The 25561-nt window shown below is 58.9% G+C and overlaps 1 protein-coding gene across 1 annotated transcript; it reads right to left on the bottom strand.

Moving 5' to 3' along the window:
• Nucleotides 1-1806: 1806 nt before the first annotated feature.
• On the bottom strand, nt 1807-23473 carry ONECUT3 (one cut homeobox 3). The gene is made up of 2 exons (XM_027970696.2): nt 22229-23473; nt 1807-4914 (listed from the first exon to the last, which is right to left on the bottom strand). Exons 1-2 carry the CDS (start codon nt 23412-23414, stop codon nt 4622-4624), a joined length of 1479 nt encoding a protein of 492 aa, XP_027826497.1. The 5' UTR covers nt 23415-23473; the 3' UTR covers nt 1807-4621.
• Nucleotides 23474-25561: the final 2088 nt, after the last annotated feature.

Genomic DNA, 25561 nt, shown 5'->3' with positions numbered 1-25561 from the left:
TAATGGGGAATTGTGGGGAAAGCTGGGCTGCTTTTGTTTTGTTTTGTTTTTCACCCTGGGATAGATAATGTGGGTAAAAGCTTTATTGCTCTCAGAAGGGAGGAAGGTGCAGAGCAGACTGCTTACCAGCGCTGGCTTCCTGCCTGCTGCCTGTTGTCCTGTCTCAGTACAGTTAATAAGGCCCTGGCACCACCTAGCCTCTCTCTCCACCAGGGTGCCCTCATTTCTTTTCCTCAAGCAAATCACTTTACACTTGGTGCTCAGAAGGTAGTGGACGGTGACACCTCAGAAGCAGAGCCCACAGGATCCTGAGACTCGGGTGACCTAAAGGCTCCATGGAAGGTGGAGCCCTGTGGGGTGGGATCTCAGGGAGGGCTGTGTTCAGAATGGAGAGGCCCACTTACTCTTCCCCTTCTCCCTTCAAAGGGTGGGCCCCATGCCTCCCCTTCCTGCACCAGCACCCCCCACCCCTCCCATTCAACCAATGCACAAGCCCCGGTGAGTGACTAGAAAATAATTTATTGGAGAAAAACAAAACAACAAATCCAGCACAGCAATGGTTCACAACGATGAGGATTTTTTTTTAATTTAAACTTTTAAGTCTGTCACCTGAGGGTGAGGTGGAGGGGTCTTTATTTAGATGACCCAAATTTTGTGTCCCCCGAAAGCTGCCCTAGTGTCCAGTTGTGATTACACACACAGGGCCACGTGGCCTCTTGACCCTCCCTCACCCTTGGTAAAGAGAATCCCCCCCGCCAAAGACCAGCCATTTGGGGGAGGGGTCTGCTGGGGCCGCAGGAGGAGCCCAGGAACTGATAGATTGGTGTGACTGTAACTGCTTTGGGCAAAGAATATGAGTGGCCCCAATTCCAGCCTGTGCAGGGGCCCTAGAACATACTCCACCCATCCCTATCCTCATTTCAGGTGGGTGGATCTGCACCCCCAGGCCCAGCCCTCCAAACTCAGACCTTCTGACTTTCAGGGTGTGAGGGACCCCCTTTGGCTACCCCACCCCCCCTTATCTGGGGCCTGTCCTAGAAACTAGGCTCTCCCCTGGTGGGAGCATGGGGCCTGGAGGCTGAAGTGGAGTCCCAGGCCAGGAGACTGCCCCAGAGCCCCTTTCCATGATTTCTGGGGGTACCCTCTGTTCTCTAGGGTCCTATTGTGGGCTGGAAAGGGAGCTCCACAGGTGTGCACCATCCACCTCCCAGGCCAGATGGAAAGGTGAAGTCATGCCTGGACAGGCCCTAGGAGGCTGGGGTGTCTGGGTGGAGTCCATGCAGGGCAGGTGCCTACCTGGGGGGTGGGGGTTGTTTCAGGAGGGTCCTTTGGATCTGGGGAAGTTGGGGGACACCCCCGCCCCCCACCAACCTGGGCGACATGACTCAAATTGGCTGATTGTCTGACTCCTCTGAACAAGACACTTGGGAATTCATGCTAATGTGAAACCCGACCAGCCCCAGGGGCGGGGAAGTGGGGACCCAAGGTGGCAGTGACGCCCACTGGCGCCCCAGGACCAGAATCCGGAGGGACTCGGCGCCAGGAGGTGGAGACGTGGGCATGCAGGTTGAGTGCCTGTCGCCTGCCTTCTCCACCTGAGGCACGTCCATGCGCCGCCGGCTGGACACAGATCCTTGGAAAGGGAGAAAGTAACATAGAGCAGCGCCATGGAGCACCGAACAGCGCCCCTTGGGGCATGAAACACAAGATGCTGAATCCTGGGGCTCCGCCCCCGAGTGGCCCCGCCCCACCCCCCACCCTTCCGCCCAGTACATCATCTTCAAGAAAAAGTACATTAGTCATGCATCAAATCAAATTCCATTGCGTCTTTTTTTCACTTTTCTTCCTTTTTTTCCCTTAAATTACATTTGAACACAGAACACATAGAATCATAAATAGTCTAATAAGACATGACTCCAAAAAACAAGAAACAGAACACGCCAGAGAACAGAAAGGTACCCCGCTCTCGCTCGCTCTCTCTCTTTCCTAAAGGACTCATTGAAATAAGAAATCTGTAAACGCCGCCGGTCCTTCCTCGCGCTCTCCTGGACTCTCTCGCTCACGCTCCCTCGGCCCTTCGCCTCTGACCGCCCCTGACATTCACCGCGTCTCCCACGGAACTCACCAAAGAAACGACATACCATCGTCTGCAAAATTATAATTTAACGGTATAAAGCTTCAAGTCACGTATTCCAAAAACTAGCTAAGGATATTTTTTAATCACATAAACTATACATTAAATATCTTGAGGTATTTCAGAGAAAATTGTCAAAGGCTCGAAGGAGCTGTGCTGGAAGTGTCATTCCCTGGGTGGAGAATGGTCTTTGGTGTGTGACAACCGGCTGGGTAATTGGGTCGAGCGGAGGAGGGGACTGGGGGAGGGGGCCTGGCCAGGTTGGGGGGGGTTGTCTGGAGGGAAATGGTGTGTGTGCTGAATAGAAAGTGTGCACATGTCATAGGGTGTTTGAGAGGGACGTATCTGTGACCAGCGTCAGTGAAGCTTAAGCGACTGATCCCCAGAAGGGTCCCAGGTCAATTCCTAAGTGTCCAGCAGGGGACAGACCCAGGCCCTGGCCTCTAACCTTTGGGCCTTGAATGCAGGACCAGCAAGTGACTTAACCTGCAGAGAAGCCCTGAACCCTGCTAGCAGCTGCTCTGGCCAGTGGGGTCCAGGTGCCCCTAGTGGGTGGAGGGAGGAGCCAAGCCCACTCAGACCCCAGTGCCCTGCTCGGTGAGTGGCGTGTGCACAGGAGTTGTGTATGTGTGTGTCTGGGGGAGGAGTTAGTTGCCAAGCGGGAAACGGGGACTCTCAGGACTGCCCCAACACCCAAAGGTTCTAGAAGCATCACTCAGATCCAGTTGCTTGCTTGAAAAGCGGGGAGAACAGCGAGTCGATAAGGACGAGAGAACATCACACACGTCTTTGGTTCAAGAAAAAGGCACTCATCGACCTCGCCACCCTCTCCCTCTCTCCCTCCCTCTCTCTCTCTCATTCTCTTCTCTCTCTCTCTCTCTCTCTCTCTTTGTCTCTCTCTCTCTGCTCTCTCTGGTGGGGGACGGGGGTGGGGGACGAACCTGGAGAGCGGGGCCCCAAAGCAGACCCTCGCTCACACCTGCTACCTGGGTGAGGGAATCTTAGCATCCAGCACAAGTCCTCGGGGGCGGGGGGGGAATCTTTGGTATCAGGCGTGATTTTTCCAATCACAGACATGAGCATTTGAGTGAGGTAGCATTTACCTGGGGAGGGGGAGGGGCATTTCACTAGAAGTGTCTCTTGCATTCTCAAAGGTGGGAGGGGCTGGCCACCTCCCTGGGAGGCGGCGGGGTCAGCCGGGTTTGGGTGGGGGAAGAGGCTCCTTCTAGCCTCCAGCTCTTGAACCCCCGGCTAGGGGGAAGCAGGCTCTTGGGATCCAGCTGCCGGCCAATCCTGGAGGTCACCTGGAGGAGAAGGGAGTGGGGAGGGGGCGTACTTATCTTCATTTCTGACCCTTCCTTCCCCTTTGTCTTTTTTTTTTTTCTTTTGGCAAAAATCAGAGCAAGCAGATTCCACCTTGTTCATCCTCTTCTTTCTCTCTTTGGAGAAAAGGCAGGAGCACAGGTGCGCCCTTGCAGGCCCAGCGCCGCAGCCCGGAGCGCTGGCAGGTGGGGCGAGTTCCAGAGGATTCCGAGCCGAGGGTGGCGCCGCGACGCCAGCGCTCAGGAGCTCAGGTGCGCCCCTGCCCTCCCGGGGCCCGCTTCTCTGTGGAATCTGGGTGTTTCCTTCCGCTGCCTGGGGTCTGTCTCTCCCCGCATCATTCATCAAGGTGCGTAGCGGTAAAGTGCATCCCGGACAGAGGGATGCTGGGACAGAGGCCTCTGGAATTACCCGCTTGTTTGAGCTGCCGTCCCTTCCGGTCCGGGACTGGGTGGGGATGGGAGCTCACCGGTAGCCGCTGCAGGCAGGCCCCTCCCCAGACGTTAAGGCAGGCAATTCTTGGCACAAGGAACCCTGGCCGTCGGGAGAGGCGGCTGGGTTCTTGGCTGTGGGGGCAGTTCTGCCGGCGGACCGGGGGTGGTCCTGGTAGGGGGAGGGAGCGGCGTGAGCATCCAGCTCCACGTGGGCTTTGGCGACTTCGGAAGAGCTGAGTTCTGGGGGAGGGTCCGTGGGGCACCGCTGGAGACGAAGCCTTCCTGCCTCCCTCCTGCGGGCGGGAGCTGGCGAAGGAGTGGCTATTCTTTAAATTCCTTTTTGAAATTACCCGGTTTCTGTTTCTAGTATGTGCTTCTTGACCCGCTTTCGGGACGACACGTGAGCCCTGGTTTTCCTCGAGGTCCCCCGGGCGTCCTGAATTGAAAGGGAGTCGGGGCGCTCCTTTCTGTCACCCCTTTCCCTCTCGGGGGGTGGAGGGCTTCCTTTGGCCTGAAGGGGATGGGGACGGAGGGAGGGGGGACCCTTTTTGTGCACTTGGGCTGGGGGTGTGCTGCGTCCCTTCCCTGGGTGTGGGGGCCCGGTCGGCAGCCCCTCCAGGTGCGCCCTGGGGCGGGTCTCCGGGCCGGCAGGGTGGGAGTTGAGGGGGGGAATGTAGGTTTGGGGGGCAGCGCCCGGGCCGTGGAGGCTGGGAGGGCGCGCAGCTGGGGCGCCTCAGGCCTTGGAGAAGGTGGCGGCAGCGCCGGCGGGGCCCCCGGGGGCAGCTCCGGGCTCCTCGGCCCAGCGGTTCATGCAGCGGCGCCGCGCGTTCATGAAGAAATTGCTGACGGTGTTGAGCTCCAGGCCGAGCTGCTGCGAGATGGTGACCTGCATCTCCTTAGACGGCCGCTTATTCTCCTTGAAGATGGCGATGAGCGTGCGCCGCTGCAGGTCAGTGAACACCAGGCGCTGCTTTTTGGGCTGCAGCGCGCGCTCTTTCTGCTGCTCCTGCTCCTTCCGCTTGCAGGCTGCGGGCGAGCGCGGGCGGGCGGGCGGGCGGGCGGGCCGGCGAGAGGGACGCGGCGCCACCGCGCGGCCGGACAGGAGAAGACAGGCCACGTGTCCCGGAGCACCGAGACATCGGGAAACACAGAAATGCGGGAAACGCGAGAGATGGAGAGACGACACGGGGACAGGGCCAAAACGACAAGGAGACACAGAGAGCAGGAGGCAGCAAGAAGGCGGTAGGTCGATAGAGACCACCAGTAATGGAAGGAGAGGGGGGCAGACAGTCGTGGGCGGGGAACAGAGACAAAGAGGCAGATGGGGGGTAGGGGAGACAAAGAAGGGGACATAGTGTGAGCACACTTCCACAGGCACGGGTCGTCACACCCTCCCACACCCTTTCTGCATTCTGACCCCCTCCCAGCCTCATGTCCCCAAACTGCCCCTCATCCCCCAAGAATCCTGACCTCAAGGGTACAACTAATGTTGGTGGCTTTCTGCCCTCCCTCCTGCAGCCCACACCTGGGAGATGTTGGAGGAAATAACCCGGAAACCCTACATGTGAGTTATTTGGCTCAGTGTAGACCTGAGTGACTTAGCAGCAGCAGCAGCAGACCTGAGTGAAAGAATCGGTTAATTAATACCTCTTTGCCGGGGGTGGGGTCACAAACCCCAGGAACATCCCCCTGGAATGATGGGGCAACTAGGTTCTCAGAAGACAGGTGACAATCCACGTCTCCTTCCCTGGTGACCTGAGGTCTGATCAGCTTAGGGATCCAGAATCCACCTAACATGGTCATCCACTTGGTCTGATTCTGATCTCTGAGCCCCTACTCTGGCCTCCCTCCACCAGCAGGCTGAGACCAAGGCCTGGCATCCCTCAGGTCCCCCAGGGAACTTCTGGAGCAGGGGAATTGCAAGACCAACCCTCCCTCTGCCAGAACCACCTGGCCCAGATGATGGGGAAGGCGTAGGAGGCCGCCCTATGGTCAGTGCTTGTGTGCTAAGTCACTTCAGTCATGTCTAACTCTTCTCAATACTATGGACTGAGGCCCTCCAGGTTCCTCTGTCCATGGGATTCTCCAGGCAAGAATGCTGGAGTGGATTCCCATTTCCTTCTCCAGGGGAATCTTCCTGACCCAGGGATCAAACTCATGTTTGCCTGTATCTCCTGCATTGCAGGCAGATTCTTTACCAGTGAGCCACTTGGGAAGCCCCCTGTGGTGGGTAGAAGCTTGCAAAGGAGAAGTGGCAGCATCTGAGTGGTGGAGCTAGGGTGGAGCCTATGGTCGTGCTCCCCCCTGCACCAGCTCCAAAGTGGGCCCCTCTCCTCAATGCTGTGGGGCCAGCGGATGGAAAACATGATCTTCACCAGCCAAAGCTGGCTACCTCCACCTGGGGACTGGCATCAGCAAAAACTCCATCAGGGTCTCAATTCCTTGACCACACACCAGTCAGGGACAGTGGGTGGTGGACGCCCACCCCATCCTGCCTTCCCACAAACCGCTTGCCCCAGCGACTCTGTCACTCCCAGAGTGGCTGGTGGCACGGGCTGTACTAGCAGATCTCTGCTACCAGCCCTGGTAGCCTGCTGGGACCATGTACCAAGCTGGGTTTTTTTTGGTTCCGGAACAGTCTGAACCAGATGACATGCCAGATCAATGTCCACACATGTCCGTAAAAAATAAATGAATGTCCCCTGTGCTGTGGCTCATTTCTTAGTGATGACATCTCCCCCTCTCACCCCCAAGTCCTCCCCTCCGTTTGGACTGATGCACCACTTCCTTCTCTGGCTTCTTCTGACCTGGAACACACAGTGCTTCTAATTGGCTGTTTCAGGTTTCATAATTAAATGAGAGTGGCAGGCAGAGGTTACTGGACTTTTCAGAAAAAAGCTTCTAATAAAGGAGAGAGAGAGAAAGTGAGAAAATGGGAGGACTGGGGACTGATGCTCTCAGAAGAAACAGATAAGACAGGTGCAATTAGAAGTCAGATTCTGGGAGGGGTAAGAGAAAATACTGTATCCATGAAACAAGAACTGGATGCTGTTCAATAGAAAGGACCATGAGAGGGGCAGACAATGCTCTTAGAATTTAAGTATATTATAGCAGGAATAAAGTCAATGTAAGAATTGGGACATAGGAACTTCCCTGGCAGTCCAGTGGTTAGGACTCTGCTTTCATTGCCAAGGGCCCAGGTTCATTCCCTGGTTGGGAAACTAAGATTCCATAAGCCATGTGGCATGGCCAAAAAGTTAAAAAAAAGAAGAAGAAGAAGAATTGGAACATAAAGCAAATATCCCTGGAAATATAAGTGGATGCAGAGATGGAAAATGAGGGAAAGATGATAACAAAGTTTGAGGATGAATGTGCAGGTTTGTCATCTGAGCAAGAGGCCATCCAAAACTAGAGAAAGGGAAGCCCAAACAAATTATATCAATATGATTAGAATAATGTGTGTGTGTGAGTGTGTGCTCAGTCATGTCCAACCTGTTATGACCCAATGGACTGTGGGCCACCAGGATCCTCTGTCCATGGGATTCTCCGCATCTCTTGTGTCTCCTGCATTGGCAGGCAGATTCTTTACCATTGTACCACCTGAGAAGCAGTTGGAGGATGTGAGAATTCAGTTTAAAAGAGCTCATGAAATGCTCAGTTCAATAAATTAAAAAAGACTCCCTGAAGCTCACCCTTGTGAAATGTCAGGGACCCAGGGTGAAAAGAAGATAAATGCTCCCAGAGAGGAAAGCCACATGCCATTTGGAGAACCAAGAATCAGAGTGGCTTTAGGCTTCTCAAAAGCTAGGAGTCAGTGGAACAATGCCTTCAAAATCCTGAGCAAAATCTATATTCAGCTAGAATTGTGTGCCCAGCCAAACTCAAGCATGTAGGTAGACTAAAGATATAGTCAGACATTCAAGGTCTCCAAAAGTTGACTTTTGTGCACCCTTTTCTCAGAAAGCTATTAGAGGGCATGTTTCATCAACATGAGGAAGTAAATCAAAAAAGGAAGATGTGGGATTCAGGAAATGTGATTCAACCTAGAAGAAAGGAAAAGAGGTATTCCATATGAAGAAGGGAGACCCTGAAAGACAGCAGGACAAAGGCACCAAGGACAAGAGTTCAGCCCAAGATCAGAGCCAGTGCACCAACAGAAGTAGAAAGGGGAGATGTCCTAACAGGTGTTAGTTTTGCATTTTGTTGGAGGATGCGGGAGAGTTTGTGATAGGCAACCATAAATTCCTGGAAGAACAAACAGCTGTACAAGAAAGGAGACAGAAATCCTAGTACTGTATGAGGTAAAACCTAGGAGATGAACCATGTACCAGGCAGCATTTTGTATACAAAGTGGGGAGAGGGAACATTTGTTCATGTTTTATCTGCATAAAGAAACTTTGATGGGAAAGAGGTTCAGGAGGGAGGGGACATAGCATACCTATGGCTGATTCATGTTGCTGTATGGCAGAAACCAATGCAATATTGTAAAGCAATTATCCTTCAATTAAAAATAAGTATTAATTTTAAAAGAAAGAAACGCAGAAAGGAAGCACCAGGAACCACCTTGACCTCTCCTTGGAACTGGCCGGCTTGTGAAGCTCACAGGAGGAGGCCACATCCCCATTCTTTTAAGGAAAAGCTGGATCTCAGGCAGCAACATCAGGGAAGAGCCAAAACACAGCCCAGGCCTCTACATTCTTGCCACCTGTTGTGACCTTCAATTCATTCATTCACTCATGCTTTCATTCACTCACTTGGAATTGTTCTCACAAATTCAACATGCATTTATAGGAAGGGCAGAGACATAAACACTTTTCAGAAAGCCTGCAAGAGCTTTCCGCAAGGCCCACACGTCCAAGGCCTTCAATGTGCTGGGTTTTTTTTTTTTTTTCCCATCCTTTAGATAATTCCATAATGCAAGGCTATTCTTTCTTACTCAGAGAAGGTAAGCCACTTGCCCAAAGTCACCCAGCAAGTCCTGGCAGGGACAGGACAGGAGCCAGGGTTGACTGGGAGATGGGAGGGAGGTAAGATGTGGGTCACCTCTTCCTCACCCACCTCCCTCTTCTCCAATCCAGAGCCGCGTGGGGGTCTCAGAGGCAGAGGCTGGGGGAGGGGGCAGCCACAGCAGAGTCGTGAAAAAACTTCGCGTTTTGTCGATCACAGCAAAAAGAGGCTCAGCTCTGCCCCCCCTTCCTGGGCGTTCAATCTAATTACAGCTCCTCACAGCCCGGATCGATCCAGGCTCCAGTCGGAGCTGTTTACCGCGAGCAGCTTTTGTCACCGCTTCATCCCCCACAGCCCCCAGCGGCGCCGGCCTGGAGGCCCCTGGCCCTGCGTGGGTTTAAGTGCGGGTAGGGGAGGCGGCCCAGAGCGGCCTCCTCCGCCCACCAGATTCCCTTCCAGCATTCAGGATCACCCCAGTACAGCCCCCAAACCGCTGCAGTCCCTGGAGGCAGCCCCAGGAGGAGGAGAGGACAGGGAATGGGCCCCTTTCACAGAAGTGGAAACAGAGGGTGAGAGGACTGACCTGGGGAAGAAGGACCGCTGGGTGGAGCAGCCTGGGGCCTCCCCACCCACGGCCCCCAGACACTGCCCTGCCACTTCTAGGGCCGCCTCTCCAGTGATCTCCCCTGGGGCCCACCACTGGGGCATGCCTAGAAGCCTCCTCCACCATCCCCTGCTCCCCCTGCAGCTCATCCACCTCCATTTCTTCCTCCCCGTCAGAGTCGCTTATACCTCATCGTGCCCTCCATCACCTCTGCTTCTGGCACCTCCACCATCACCATCTCCTCCATCTGCATCGCTTCCACCTCCGCTGCCTCTTCTGCCCTCACCTCCTCTCCACCACCATGGTGCCCACCTACCATCATCACCTCCGTGACTTCCACCTTCACCAATTCTACCAGCATCGCCTCCTCCTCCACTATGCCACCACCACTCCTGCCCAGTCTGCCTCCATCACCCCATCAACACCACCTCTGCCCCCATCACTTCCTCCACCTGCACTCCTCACACCATCCATTTTATCACTTCCAGAACTGTCTCCTCCGATAGCCTTACTTGTACCATCAAACCCCATCCTAGGGCTCACCCTGTATGTGACTAGCACAGGGAGCACACAGCCCAGTCCCCTTACCAGGGCCTCCCAGCTTGTGGTGGGGGGACAGGGAGGGGCTCCAGACTCAGGCCCACACCACGCACCATGGTTGCCATGACAGCGCAGGTGGAGCCAGCTGGGCTGGCTTGTGGGATTCTGGGGGGTTTCTCTCTGGGACCCAGGGAGTCAGTTCCTTTACAAGGCCTGCTTCAGTCTCAAGTGCAAAACTGGCACCCTCTGCCTCCTTCAAACATTTTTCAGCGTGCCATCAGCTATCCGCCCCTCCTCGTCTCATTCGACCCCTTACCCCCACGGTCTCTCGGTTCTCTTGTCCTCCTGCTGCCCCGGCTCAGCTCACAGCTTCGCAGCCACACTGGTTTCAGCCCGGGCACAGTCCAACCTCAGGCCTTTGCAACTGGCTGTCCCCTCTGCCTGCATCGCTCTTCTCCACGTTTCTTCATGGCTCCCTCCTTCTAATCTTCACTCAAGCTCTCATCTCATCTCATCTGCGAGGGCCATCCTGACCCCCCTCTCCAATTTAATTCTGCAAACTCTCTCCCTGCTCAGCTCTTTTCTTCCTTTTCCCCTGACAGTATTTACCATTCTCTCAGGGAGTGAGGGTTCTGGCTCCAACTTTCTCTCCTGTCCGCCCTCCGTGACCCCAGGGACGGAGAATATGATACTCAGAGCCAGATTCCATGATCTTAGAGCATCCAGGGTCCCCATCTTGTTGCTGTCAGTCATGTTGGAATCCAGGGATGAGGAGGGTCTGGGGCTGGCTCCTGGGAGTCCCGGAGGAGATCCAAGGGGATACAAAAGAGGCCCCTTTCCAAATTAGCTTGCTCCTAGGGCGCCCCTCAAGGGCTGCTGCTGCTGCTAAGTCACTTCAGTCATGTCCGACTCTGTGTGACCCCATAGACAGCAGCCCACGAGGCTCCCCCGTTCCTGGGATTCTTCAGGCAAGAACACTGGAGTGGGTTGCCATTTCCTTCTCCAACCCTCAAGGCTAAGTGTGGGCTTTTCTATCGGTCCGACCCGAGTTTCCCCGCTGTGACCGGCAGGAGGCTGTGGTCTCCGCCTCAGCACAGGGCGGGGCTTCGGGAAGCATGGTCAGCCAGGCTGGGCTGCATCTGGGCGGCGATGGCAAAGGGAGGTAAGTGGGGGTCACCTTCAAGTTCCCTTTCATTTCAGACTCTCTGAGGCTTGCTCCCACAGCACCTCTGTCCCTCCTGCCTCCTGCCGTTCTAGGAAGTTGCTTACCTCCAGGAACCAAGGGGGCAGTCAGACCCACCACCCCTGGGTTACTGCCCGGTACCTGCCTCTGAACTTGTTTCCTCACATGGAAAATGGTCTTAGTCATGAGCCCTGCCTTGCCAGGCTCTGCGAATGGGTTTAGCCAGGAAGGTCCTGAATAGGGTAACGGCACTGAGCTGGGGCTCTCAGCTCCCATCTGGGGGTGCAGGGGAGGGGCTAGGTTCCAGCCCCCACTTGCAGTGCAGCTGTGAGGTGCCTCCCCACCTCAGGACATGCCTCAAGCCTCAGCACCTTCCCAGGAATCTTCCTGGAGAGGGGAGGGATGCAGAGGCCAAGGTTCGGAGCAGGACTGCCTCAGCCAAAGAACTCCTACACATCCCTCAAGGCCCAGACTCAGTGGCCCTTGCTCCAGTAAACTCTTCCCCTCACCCTCAGCAGAGCCCCAGTTCCCTCCCCTGGGAGCCCTCTGATGTCCAGCACAGAGTGGATCCACAGAAGGCTGTGGGCCGGCTGTGTCTGTCCACTGACTGACGCCCCTCCCCACTGTGGGTGGCTGAGGACTAGCCCAGACTGGAAGACCCCACACAGGGAGACCTGGTGGCCACTGCCCTGGAGAGCCAGGTAAGGCAGCAGGACCCCAGGAGCACCCTGTCTGCAGTCGGCCAGGGAGAAGCTGGGGCCCTGGATTCAGTCACCCCCTCAGTGGGTGGCGAGAACCAGGCCCCTACTGGGGGGAGCTGGGGTTGCACCTGTTAGCTCCCGTCTGACCCACACCTGCCGCCTTCCCCCTCCTTCTCCCCAGACACCTCCTCTCCTCTCCTCCTTTCCTTCCCCTTCTCCCGCCAGTTTCCCCCTCCCCTTCAGGTTCCTCAGCATCTTCCTCCTCATCCTCTCCCTCCTCCTTCCATTTCCTCCTCCAGAGGCCCGCTGTGGTCCACCAGGGTGACCTGGAGAAGGAGTGGCCCCGCTATGCCTGTCTGGGGCCATCCCTAACCCAGCCAGCTGACCACATGGGCTGTCTGTCCCTGTCTGTTGGGTGTGCCTGTGTGAGGACGCACAGGGCCCGGCCAGATGGACAGAGGTGTGAGAGGGAGGTGGTGTGTGCAGTGCACTTTGCTGCACTGGGAGGGTGTCCATGCGGAGCAGACCACCAGTGTGAGTGACAGCAAGTGACCTATGATGGTAGGCAGGGCCCTGGGTGTGACAGGTGGATGGGAGGGACAGTGCGGGAAGGCTCAGAGGATGAGGCCGGTCAGTGGGCAGTACGGGAAGATGCAGGGGCCAGCAGACCTCAGTGACCTTTCCTTGCAGGTGGCCTGGAGGGTGTAGGGGACACAGCGTGGACGTCAGATGGAGGGTGCTATGTGAAGAGTCAAGGGCGTAATGTGACTTCTGGGTGTGACAGCCAGTGTGGATGGCCCTGAGCCCATGGGGTCTGAGTGTACAGAATGCAGGATGGGCCACCGAGACCCTAGGGCAGTTCTTGTCTGCTCTTGTCCTAGGACTGCTAGCTGCCCCCCCCGCCACCGCCACCCTGTCCTTCCCGGTCAGCAGGCTCCAGGGGCCAAGTGACCCTTCGCATACACTCTGTGGTTTACGACCCTGGTCCTGATGTCCCCATCCGTCCATGGAAGTGGGGGTCCCACCGCACAGCGGTCCAAACGCAGGCCAGGGTGGGCCTGCAGCCGCCACTCCTCCCTTCACTAGCACTTTCTCCACACACTTATCAAGCGCCTACTGTGTGTGCTGTTTGGATGGCTTTGCTGGGGAAAGCAACGAGTAAGATGGATGCAGCCCCCGCCTGAAGCGATCTGATGTGATGACATGCTAGCCAAACAATCAGAGATACAGGGAGACCATGGCTGTCCTGATGTGCAGCGGGGGTGGAGGCGGGTGTGGGTGGGCTATTTGTAGGGGAAGACCTGAGGCTGGCTGGGTGGGAACAGATCTGGGCATGGAGGGCAAAATAGGAGGCCGAGCTTGACATCTGGGGACAACGGGGGAGAGGCATAGTGAAGCCCAGGGAGACGAGGCAGGAGCCAGGCTCGCACTAGAAGGGTGACACCCCCCAAGAAAGGCTGGGTTTGACAGGAGAGGACAACAGCCAGACGATGGCCCCCAAAATCAGCGACCTAGGAGCGTTGTCTCAGTCCCTGTGTCGCACTCTGTGCTGTGTTAAGGTCCTCAAAGAGTTGCTCTTGTCGGTCCCCTGCGCCCTGGCCTCGCAAGCCTATACCCCACAGTGTCCATCCACCTGGGGACAGGTTGGGGTGTGGGAGCAGGAGCTGGATTCGCTGTCCCCTCCTTCCAGCCACCTTCTGAGCTCACCTCAGCTTCTTGGAGCAGACAATTCAATACGGAGCCAGGTCCCCGGCTGGGATGATGACTGGTTTCCTTGGCGACACATCCCACCCTGGCCACCAGCTGCCCAGCCCCAGATGTGGGGCACATTGATACACCCACCTGGTGGTTTGTCCCCACTGGGCTGTCTGCCTTGAGCATTCCCCGCTGGCCTCCCCTGGCCAGAGACAGTGAGTGACTTGCCCAAAGTCACACAGTGAGCCACTAGGAGGGGAGCTGAGCACATTCATACCTCCATCCTCTTTATCCACACCCTGCATCACTGTGGGCCCCAGTTAGAGGTTCTCATGGATGGGGGCCGAGTCATCTCCAGGGAAACCAAGGACCCTCTGGAAGCCTCAGCAGCCCCCTCTGCCTCTGCTGCCTCCCGGATCTCCACATCGACTCCTTCCTTCCTCTTCTGCCCTGCTTGCCAGGTCCACACCTCCCATCTCCCAGCGTCTGAACCACCTTGGCTGTCGCCCAGCCTCCCTCCCTCCCTCCCTCTATCCCTCTCCCCTCTCCTTCCCCTGATGGGATTTTAATGGCCACATTTTCAAATTAGTTCTGAGCCTTTCAAAGACTTATCAGAGAAATGAGCATTTCCACTGGACTCTGGGCTGCCCGTGGTGGGGGCGGGGAGGGGGGGGTTCCATCTGGTGGTTGCAATACCTGTGACGGGGGACGCTGAGGGTGTCCAGGGGCAACTCTCACGCCTTGAATCCCCTCCCCATTCAGGCACTGCGGGCGGGGGGTTGGGGGGGCAAACCGCATCAGTGCGCACACAGAGCTTTTATTAAAAAAAAAAAAAAAAAAAAAACTGTTAACAGTCACAGCGGCCAGCAGTTGGAAATGGATTTGAAAAAGATGACAGGAAAGGAACCGGTGATAAGAAAAAGCGTAGAGAGGCCAGCGCACAAAAGGGAGGGGTGGGGGGAAGCGCAGAAAAGGGAGGGGCAGGGGAAGCCAGCATCTCAGTGACTGGGAAACTCAGCCACAGATAAACTCACTAGCGAAATGGTGGCAGTGCACGTGCGCGCGGCGGCCTGGGGCCTACCGCAAACCATCTGAAACCACCCAGGTGTCCACCGGGCGGGGAGGTGGTTGAAAAATGGAGAGAACGGCCAAAGAGAATATTACGCAGCTGGCAAAAGGGCCTCCGAGGCTCTCTCTTTCCTGATGTGGATGTTCCATGTCAGGAAGCAAAAGCACAGAACTGCGGGGGCGTGGGGGTGGGTGGTCTTTCGTGATATTTTTTTAAAAGAGGAAAAAGAAAAGAACGTGCATTAGGGGTGCTGGATTAAGTGTCACCTCTCTTTACCAGGAGAAATAGAAACTGGGATTTATAGAAAGGAGGACTTGGCGAGTGTGTCCGTTGTTTGGGGAAAAAAAAATAATACAGCATTTTTTAAAAGAACAGGCTGGGGAGGCAGAAGACAGGCGGGGGGGTGGGGTGAGCAGGGTCTTTGTCGAGGTTCCCCAACGCACGGCAGCTTTTTTCTTTATCCGCTTTGTGCTTCAGCCGGCTGCGGATTCTAGTCTCCATCTGGGGAAACGGAAGTGATCAGGGGACAGGCCTTGTCCACGGTCACGGGCTCGAGCTGCCGCCGGCCCGTGCCTCCCTCTTTGGGAGCGCCCTGTGTCCCCCGCGCTGAACCGTTTGCGTTCCAGGCGCAGCGACCCGAGCGAGCGCACAGTCGAGCATGCCAAGTCCAACGACGCCTTGGGTTGGGCCGGGAGGGAGGCGAACCCAGACACGGCTACCCCTGGGTGAGACGTGATTTCCCCCCTCGTGGTGGGATGCGAGCGCCGCCGGTGACCCTACTGGGACGCCGCGGGGGTGCAGTGCCAGTGATCCAGTCTCCTTACACTGGGCCGCGCGCGTTCACCTCCCGCCGAGCTGTAGAAGGCAGGTGCACGCTAGAGCCTTTCGGGTTTCGGAGATCCCACGTCCGCCGGACAGAAGGGCGGAACGCGGCGGCCCGGGTTTTGCACTCGGCGGCTTGGCGGGCACTGCGGGGCGGCGGCGGCCTGGGGCAGTGGGAACTAAGGCACTTACCAGGCCCCCAATTGCCCACCCCGTCACCGCTCGCGAACGCGACCTTCTCCCAACCCCCAAGCGCTAGGGAGTACGGTCGGACAGCAACTGCCTGGAAGCAGGTGTGGAGGAGCAGTGGTCAGGGGGCCCAGCTGCGGGTCCATGAATAATTCCTGGCGGCTCGCAGCGGTTTCAGGAGAGAGAAGCGCGTTCTTCCCCACACCCTCAGCGCCCGGTGCTGCCTCCGATAGCCAGACCCGACTTGAGCCGGAGACTGCGCTCTCTTGTCCTAGCGTGGACGTGGCGCCTACTTGTGTCCCGTGAGGACCTACCCGCACATCCCCGTTCCTTTGCATCTCCGCTTGAGTTCCCCATGCGCCTCTACACTGCGTCCCCGGGACGTCTACACTTCCGTCCTTTCTCTCCGGCGGCCCGGCGCCAATCATGGACGCCCTACTGGTCCGTTTCCTTCTGCCAATCTGTGGCTTGGTGCTGTGACTCTTTAGGTCTAAGCCCTTCGCCCACTCCCACATCAGTCCATAGTGCAAGACAATAGCGGCAGGAGGGACCCTGCCCTAATCTCACCCTGACCCCAGCCACATCCTGGCCCCATCCGCATACCAGCCCCACTCACATCCACACCTATTTGGCCGTGGGGAAACTGAGGCCGCAGGTGCCCCAGGACACCCCAAGGTCAGATGGGTCTCCCAGGCTGGTCCTGGCTCCTGACCAGCTTTTCTCCTCCCCTAGGAGCACAGCCTTCCTTAGTGATCAAGGGCCATACTTAATTAAAAACTTGATTCAAACCAGCCTAAGCTGCCCTGGTTAAGCCGAGCTCACTGCTACACACAAAGACTCCATCCTTACAGCAGCTCTGGCTTCCCGCCTCCCAGCCTTTGTCCTTGGTGTTTCCACCCGCACTGAGGCAGAACAGAAAGTCGCCTCCACTTCTGGAATCTGGAGAGTGACCAGGCATGGTATTAAGAAGAGGAATGGTGAGCCCCGTCCAGTTGCAGAGAGGACTCCAGGGGAGGGGGTGGAGCCTGGAGACCAGAGTGGAGGAGGCGGCTGCCAGAGGTGGCTTACTCAGACTAGAGTGGTGATGATTGATAGCGGGCCCGGCGTCGGCGGTGGGGGGAGGCTAGGGAAAATGGCCATGTCTTGGTGAGCCCTAGGATTTTCAGCTAAGGAGACTTCAGAATAAAGAAGCCAAAGGCCATTTCCAGGACCTCTGTGTGCTTTTCTGTGATGTGGGGGTGACCGTCCAGTCTCAGGCAGGAAGGAGTTCTCTGACCTGGGGTCCAGGGAGGCTGGACATTCAGTGACCCAAATTTCCCCCCGAGGGTCGGCAGCCAGGAGAAGCAGAAGCAGGTGGCTCTGTGTTCAGCAGGAGATCGCTGGGACTCGACCTCCACCCCCCATCTACCCCCTACCCCGCCGAGGGTCTCTGGTGGTCCCTGGGGGAGCTCCCATGGGCACAGGAGTCTGTCCAACTCTGTGTCAGGAGAAAAGTGCAGGCCTTCCCTCCTGGCCCAAGCATCACCCAAGTGTTTGTAAGCTGGACCTGGATGTAACCTGGAGAGCCTTCCTCCTAGTCCTGGCCTCAGTCCACTGAGTTCCCCTCCCAGCCTTTGTCTCTGCTGGACCCTGAGTGGGATAAGAGCCTGAGCCACTCAAGCCCCACTTACTGCCAGCTCCACATCTCCCTGCTTGTGCAGCTTCGCGCAAGTGGCAAGTGCATCCCTTTCAGCCGTGGCTCTGCGGTCTGTAAAGTGGGCTCATTATCTGAACTGGCTTAAACAGTCCCTCATTCCTAGGGGAGGGGAGGGCTCTGAGCACCCCACACAGCCCCCTCCCCATCTGACAGCCCAAATCAGGGAACCTGGGCAGGGAGCTGGCACCACTCCACTTGGGGCTTGTGTTCTAGAAGGGGGGCTAGTGTGGGGGCCCCTGGCATCATACCAGACCCACAAGGCTCTGGTACCCACAGCCCCAGACAGCCTCCCCCTACTCCTTGTTTCTCGGGGTGGGGTCTGCAGTGGCCCCTCTGGGTCCCAGACCCCCTTCCAGCACCCCTGCCCACTCTCTGTGGGTTCCATGAAGCACAGATTGCCGGTGGCAACCCGGGTCTTCCCTACAAACTAGGAGATGTGGGTGTGAGCAGGTGAGGGTGAGTAAGCAATGTGGCCTCAGGGTGCAGGTTCTGTGAATGTGTCCTCAGGGGTTCTGGTGGTGGAGGGGGGAGGAATGGATTGATAAGAAAAACCTCAACAAGCACCTCGGAGGTGGCACTTGATTCTGTCCATTTCTCTGATGAGGAAACTGAGACTCAGACTTTTGCCCAGCATGAGTTAGTGATAGAACGCAGGTGAGGCCAGTTCTCCAAGTTCTCAGCTATGATGTCTTTCCTAAAGGGTCTGTAAGAGGTATGGGCCCTTGTGGTTGCTTCAAGGTCAAGTTTTACAGAAGGTATTCTTGCCTGGAGAATCCCATGGACAGAGGAGCCTGGCGGGTCACAGTCCACAGGGTCACAAAGAGTCGGACACGACTGAACGACCTCACTTTCACTTTCACATTGGCCTTTGAGGGGTGGGGTGGGCAGAGCATTTATGGGGTATGGGTAGTAGTCCTCCCAGAGTAGACCTCTGAGTTGAGTCTCTTCAGCCTAGGAAAGCCTCCACCCCACCTGCCCGCCAGCTTTTCAACAACTGATGGTGGATACAGAATGGGTGGCGGACAGGCCTGTCCTAGTCTGGGGGGAGGGGTAGTTGGGGCAGTTTCCCCTTCCATCACCGTCCCCCCCCAGACTCCCAACCGCTGGTCACTGCCCTCACTGTGCCCACCAGCTTCAGCTCCAGAAATAGCTCCCTCCCTGCCTCAGTTTCCCCCACTAGCGTCTCCCTCATCCTTCAGGGATTCTGGGTTCAGGGCTCACTAGTGAGCCAGGAGGAGAGGGCCCTTCCTTCAATCGCCACCATCTGATATTTTATATATATTTTCTGATCAGTTACAAAAAATACTTTTCCTCCGGAGTTGCAATTTAAACAATATTTGAAGACGGCCGAAGTTATCGACCAGGCGGCGGTGATGAATTAGAGCCGGTAATTCGAATTCATCGACCACCCCGCCCCCGCAGAGAAGTCCGTCAGCCCCTCCCCCAGCCCCTCTCCCGTAATTACCGTTTGAGACAGTCTTGCAAGGGAGGGCTTCGAAGAGGTGGCGGCTGGGAAGCTGCGGGGTTCTAAGGACCCTGGGGGTGGAGCAGGGTGAGACCCCACCAGGGCAGTAGGGTTGGGGCCTTGCAGGATGGCCGTCCCCAGAATCTCAGAATTCAGACCCAGAGCCTGTCTCCCCGAGTGCACACATTTTACAGACGGGTAAACTGAGTCAGAAAGAACAGACAGGTCTGGGAGCAATGGAGTGGGGAACCCTGAGGTCTACCTGGCCAGATTTCTTGGATGCTTCAAAAGAAAGAAATCCCCCTTCAGTCCTCAACCCCAGAGGACTGCCGGCTCCACATCCCCCTGCTTGTGCAGCTTCGGCAAGTGCGTCCCCTTCAGCCCTGGCTCGGTGGTCTGTAAAGTGGTTTCATTATCTACTGGCTTAAACAGTCCCTCATTCCTGGGGAAGGAGAGAGGTGGAGGAGCTGGGAGCCGTCAGGTTCCAGACGAGTGACCCCAGCGGCCGTTGGGAGCCCTCACCTCGCGTTTCCAGTCTCCTTTTCTGCCTCTTTGTCTCTGTTTGTCTTTCTCACTGTTTTTACCACTCTCTGTCTCTCCCTACCTACTTCTGTGTCTTTCTGCCTGTCTCTGCGTGTGTCTTTCTCCGTCCTTACCGCCTCGTGGTCCAGGGCGGTGGGGAGGACACCCCGACGGGGCGCCCACAGCAGCTGGGCCAAGAAGCGAGGCCGGAGACCGAGGCCCGCAAGCGCGCGGGGGTGGGCCTGGGGCGCGGAGCTGCCGGTCGGCCCGGGGATGGCGGGCGGCTTTCGCTGGGCTCAGGATGGGGACTGGGGAGGAGGAAGGGCAGTGAGTGCGGCCTGCCGGGGTCGGACTGTGCTGGTCGCCGTCCTGGAGGCGCCTCAGGCTGTCGCGTGCGGGGCGGTGCGTGGGGGAGGGATGAGCCAGGCCGCCTCCCCCTAACCGCTGCGATTTGCCGCCACTTAACTGCTTTTCATTTGCGCAGCGACCGGAACTAAAGGCCTGTCGACCGGTCGGCTCCTAATTACCCCACGGCCCAGCCACCTATAACATTCTAAGCCCAGCCCCGCGCTCTGGACGCGGCCCTGAGAACGCCCAAGGTGCAGCAGGTGCCCAGGGCCCGGTGTGCGGACCAGGCGGGGCGGCAGGGTCACAGAGTGGGCAGGGGCCTGGGGAAACAACGGAAACAGGCCAGGTGTCGCGGTTCAGTGTCCCCTGGACCTGAGCACGTGCCAGGCCCTGCCCTCAGCCCCTGCATTTCCCCTAGGGGGCCCCAGACGGTCGCTATTCTGAGTCCCAGTACAAATGGGGAAACCGAGGCTCAGAGAGGCGAGGAGGCTCTCTACTGCCACCGAAGTCAGGGAGGCCCGGCGGGATGCAAGCGCGGGCTTACTTCCCGACCGCCCTCCCCTGCCGGTTGGCGCTGCCCTCCCACAGCAGCACCCCTACAGGGACTTCTCCCCTGGGGTTTGCCAGTCTAAGACGCCCTGAACAATCTCTTGGATGGCCCCAAAATGTGCCATTCGAATGCCACAAATGGGTTCTGTTTCTTACATGATGTGACAGTGGAATTTAAAAAAAGGAAACTGGTGTGTGTCCTTTGGGCACACATGTGTCAGACACAATGTCCCCAAAATACATGAGCTGGGGAGGAGGCCAAAGGTGGCCAGAGTGGCGGTAAGTCAGACCTCACCAGTGACCCCATTCGACAAGGGCCTCTTAGTAGCTGTGGTGTTAGAACTCTGCCTTTGGCCTGCTCCCTAATGTCACCTGCATCACGCGCACACGGCAGGCCATGACTGTGCATTGGTGTGCTTGAGTGTCTCCTATGAACACACCTGTGTCACTGCATGTGTCAAGAGGTGGGTGGGGCAGGACAGAGTGGATCCTGTCCTCAAACAAGACCGTCCAGGTTCCTGACGCCATTTCTGACATTTCATGGCAACCTCCCCACACACTTGGTCACCTGCCACATGAAAGGAGGATTTATTCCCCAACGTGGGGGATGAAGGAAGCCCATCAGAGGCTCAATCACCTTGTTCTGCAGAGGGGAAACTGAGGCAAGCGTGTAGGTGCAGGGTCCCCAGGTTGTCCAGGTTGCCTGGAGGAGAGGAGCAAATAACATGGACCCTTCTCCATCCCCCACTGGCACCCCAGTCTTCACAGCAGAAGGCTACAGACACAGCCAAATCCCTCCCATCCTCCCTGCTCCAGGGGCGGCTGGTTGAGCCCTACCCCGCTCCATCCAGCCCCTCTCGCCCCTGTGCACAGAAGCGATCGATCAGGTGCCTGGGGCTGCTATTGTCCCCATGGCTGGGGCGGCTGCAGCCCCTCCCCGGAATGGCCAGGAAAAGACCCCCCCACCCACCCAAGCCAGGCCACGACGGTGAGAGTGGGGGCTCTCCTGCACTCCCCCCACTCAGCAGAAGGGGTCCTGGGTGGCGGCTGGCTGGGGGCAGGTGTGGACCCTGCTGTTGTCAGCTGGGAGAGAGGAGAGGGTCAATGAGCATCAGTGGGAGTAAGATGAGGAGGCAGAGAGAGGTAGAGAGGGAGCTAGACAGAGAGGGCGAGGGAGAATGAGACAGGGAGGGAAATGCGGATGAGCAAAGAAACAGATACCAGTTTGCCCCGACAGAGAGTGTAGAAATGAGAGAAACACAAAATGGAAAAGAGAGGCGGGTTCGGTGCGCGCACTCGAGCCAGGAGCAACCGCGCGGGGAGGGCGGCCGGCCGGCTGGGGTGTGAAGGCCTCCGGGCCGCGGGTCCCCCGGGCCGCCCCTCCCCCGCCCGTTCTCGGGTGACCTTTGCCAGCGGCCGGAGGGGGGAGGGGGCTATCGATCGCGGAGGCCCAGCTACAAAGAAGCGCGCGCTGGGGCCGGGGGCTGAGCGCGGGCCCGGCTCTGGCTGCGGAGGCGCCGGTGTTCGGTGCACGGTTCCTACACTCTGCCCCCGGAGCGGGAGGCGCAGCGAGGGGCCGTTCGGGGGGAGGGGGGTGGCACTCCGAGCTGAGAGCGGCGGCACGTCTGGATCACACCCCCACCCCGCCACACATATACACACACACACATCACACACAATGAGCGACCCTGCTGGCAACTTGCGGACCCTCCGGCAGTCTGAAGGGACCCAGGGACCCCACTCCCAGTTCCTGGAGGGACTGAGCCCGAGTGTAGACTCCGGTAGGGGAGGGAAGGCGGCACAGTCTTTTCCCCCCTTTTGGTGACGGTATAGACGGGCAGTGGCGAAGATTGCGCTCTCATCTCCTGCAAGGGAGTCCCTAGCGGGCGGCGGAGTGCCAGGCCACCAAATGGGGAGGGGGCCGGGGCTCTCCGCCGACGCACTGCCTGGTGCTAGGTAGCTCCTCAGAGCAGGACCCCTAGGGTCGGGGGGTGCGCGCTGAGCTCCTACCTGCCAGGCGCAGCGCCGACATGCGCTGGAACTCGGGCTCCTGCAGCCACTTCCACATCCTGCGGAAGGTCTCACGGCCCGATTTGAGCTTGCTCCAGGGCTTGGGGTTGCGCAGCAGGTCGGAGAGCGTGCCCTGCGAGCGGCACAGGATGCGCTGCGCGAAGATGGCCTGCGGGATGCTGTAGCGCTTCAGCTCCGCCGTGATGCGCTGCGCCACCTCCTTGGTGTTGATCTCCTCTGCCGCCGCGCCCGCCCCGGGGCCGCCGCCGCCCGCGGCCGGGCCGCCGCCGCCCGCGTGAGACCCGTGCGCTCCAGCCGCCGCCAGCCCGCCCAGCGGCGCCAGCAGCCCCGCGGTGCTCCCGCCACCCGCGCCGCCGCCGCTGCCGCCGCCTCCGGACAGCCCGCGGGACAGCGCGTCCTCCGCGCGACCCAGCAGCGCGGCGTGCGGCTCGAAGGCGGCGGGCGGCAGCAGCTTGTCCCCGGCCAGGTGGCCCGGCGCGCCGTAGGCGGCCAGCGGCGGGGGTGGCGGCGGCGGCGGGGGCTGCGGGGCGCCGTGCAGCGCGGGCGGCAGCGCATTGGGCAGCGGCGACAGCGGCGACCCCATGGCGGGCAGTTCCTTGCCGTAGGGCCCATAGAGGTGGCCCACGGAGGCGAGCGCCGCGCGCTCGTCGCGCATGAGGGTGAAGCTGCCGCTCACACTGGCCGCCAGGCGCTGCGGCGGGGGTGGCGGGGGCGGCGCTGCGGCCGGGTGCGGGTGCGAATGGGGGTGGCCGCCGTGCGCCCCGGCTACGGCCGCGGCCGCCGCATGCTGGTGGAACTTGTCCGCCACGGCTGCGAGCGGTGGCAGGTGCTGCAGCGGCGTGAGCGTCGTGTAGGTGCCGCCCAGGCCCGGCGCCTCGCAGGCCATGCCCATGGCCGGGTGCAACGGGCCGGCCAGCTCCCCGCGGAAGTCAGCGCCGCCGCCCGCGCCGCTCGAGCCGCCCGCGCCCCCGGCGCCCCCGCCGCCGCCGCCGCCGCCGCCGTCCAGCAGGCTCGCCATGCCGGCCACTAGGCCGGGGCGCCCGGGCGCCACCAGGCCGCGGTGCTGCGCCGCTGCCGAGCGCGCGTGGCTCGGGCTTAGCAGCTCGCCCGCCTGCGCGTGGGCCACGCCGTGCAGGCCCCCCAGGCTCTCCAGGCTCAGCTCCATTCTCGGCCGCCGCGCGCGGACTCCTCGCCGGCTCGGCCGCCCGCCCGCCGCGCGCGCTCTTCGGCGCCGGCCCGGCGCGCTCAAAGCCGCCGCATGGCCCCCGCCCGCTACGCGGTGGCTGCGCGCGAGGCTGCCCGGCTGCGCGGCGTACGGCCCGGCCCGGCTGCGAGCGCGGCCACCAGGATGTGGCGGGGGAGCGGCCGCCGGCGCCCGGGCCCGGGTCTGACGTCAGCGCCCCCGCCCACCGGCTCCCCTCTCCGCCGCCTCCCGCCGACTAGCTCTCCGCCCGCCCTGGCCCCCTGGAGCGCCAGGCTGGCCGGAGTGGGCTAGACTCCGGGGATCTGCCAGACACCCTGCCACTGCCTCCACCGTGCCCCCTGGGGATCAGCGGTACTCGGGGACAATGGACGGAGGTCGAGGACAGACTCCACTGAGGCGTGGCTGGGGACTTCGTCTCTGGGGCTCAGATTCTCTGTCTCTCCCAAGGGTCATGAAGGTTACTTTCCTCCCTGGCACCTGTGAGTCCATAGTTAGGGAGTGCGCCGGAATGTGACCCAGTGGGGGCCTGTGATCCAGGTGTTGCCCCCTACTCACGCAGATCCCTAGGAGGTGGGGCCTCTGTTCCCAAACCTCCTTCTCCTAGCACAGGTCGGGAGTCACATCACGCCCCCAAAGTTCTCTCTGGGGGGAGGGTGCTGAAAGGAAGGTCCTCAGGCTGATTCCCAGCCTGTGTCTCCAAGTGTCTGGATCTGCTCCCATGTGTAAGCACTGGGCCCTCAGTTTCCCCAGCTGTACAATGGAGCACCCGGCCTCAGGGATGCCAAAGCCTCCTCCTATTTCCAAGTCCTTCTAATTGCCTCCATCTCCAGCGTGAGAGCAGCTTGGGGGTGACTCTGAAAGAACCTCTGTCCCCCTCCAGATCAGGCAGGCCTGATACACATCCTCTTTGCTTCCCAGGAAGCTTCTGGTCAGACTCCACCCTCTCGCTGGGGTTTCTTTTTGGGGTGAGAAGAGGGAAGGTGCTCCTTTTCCTCACCACCTGGAGACAGGTGAGGCCCAGGGACCCCTGGAACTGAGATAAATGAGGGAGCCTTCCTTACTCAGAGACCTCCCACCGCCCTGTGATCCCTTTGTGGGAATGAGATGCAGGCCAGGAAGGGGAGTCCAGAGTGGCCAAGTCAGACCCCAAAAGGTGCCCCCAACTGAAGAGCAGGGTGTAAGGTGAGGAGGGATTCCCAAAACCAGCCCTACCCCTTCTTCCTGCCCAGGGGATAACCATTGCTTTTTCCCAAAGGGGGAGGAGAAGGGTAGGGCTAGTAAGGTCTGTGATGGAGTCCCCCAGGAACCTCCACCGCAGCAAGGAGGGCCAGGGCTCTACACCAGGGGTGGAGGGCTGCGAAAGCCCTGTCAGGGAGCTCCCCCTCCATGCAAACCATTGGGCATGTCTCTGTCTCACCACTGTCAGCAGGATTGGAGGTTTGATTCTGGGAACTGCCACTGGACTTGGTGCCTGTGCGGTGGCTCCTGTGTCTCAGTTTCCCTTTCCCTGATTGGGGTGGGGGGAGGGGAGGAGAGGGTGCCTTCCTGCCTGCCCCCGCTGAGAGCCTGGGCACGTCTTTGCTGTCCACCATAGTGGGGAGAAGGTAAGCTGTCTCCTAGTGCACCAGTGCAAGGAGGTTGAGGGACCAAGATGATCCGACCACCAGCTTGCACGGCGGGGGGTGGGGGTGGGTGGGGATCAGACAGTAGAATGGCCTGAGCCATGTCCTGGAGTGGAACAGGGCACTAAAACAAACACTGCCTCCCAGTGTCTTGTGCTTAGGACTCAGCATGTAGTAGCCACTTACTGTTTACCAGGCACACACTCTTGCTTCACCGAGCCCTGAGGGGAAGTTGTGCCTCTGTTCAGCGTCCACCACAGGTCCAAGGCAGAGAGTGGCAGTTGTGGCTGTTCGGGGTTTTGTCCAAGTGCCAACACTACCCCCAGGTCCTGGTCCACTGAATTTTCAATTCAGGATTTACATAGAATTTCAGGGACACCCATCTTCCAGGTAGGAAAACAGAGGCGGCAGAAAGGGACAGGTCTGAGCAACTGACTAACCCCTCCGCATGCAGATTCCAAGTCTAGGAGGTGGGTTCTGGCTCTG

The sequence above is a fragment of the Ovis aries genome, chromosome 5 (assembly GCF_016772045.2).
Source record: "Ovis aries strain OAR_USU_Benz2616 breed Rambouillet chromosome 5, ARS-UI_Ramb_v3.0, whole genome shotgun sequence".
Lineage (NCBI taxonomy): Eukaryota > Metazoa > Chordata > Mammalia > Artiodactyla > Bovidae > Ovis > Ovis aries.
Note: the sequence above shows the minus strand (reverse complement) of the source record. Positions and strands in the feature narration are given on the sequence as shown.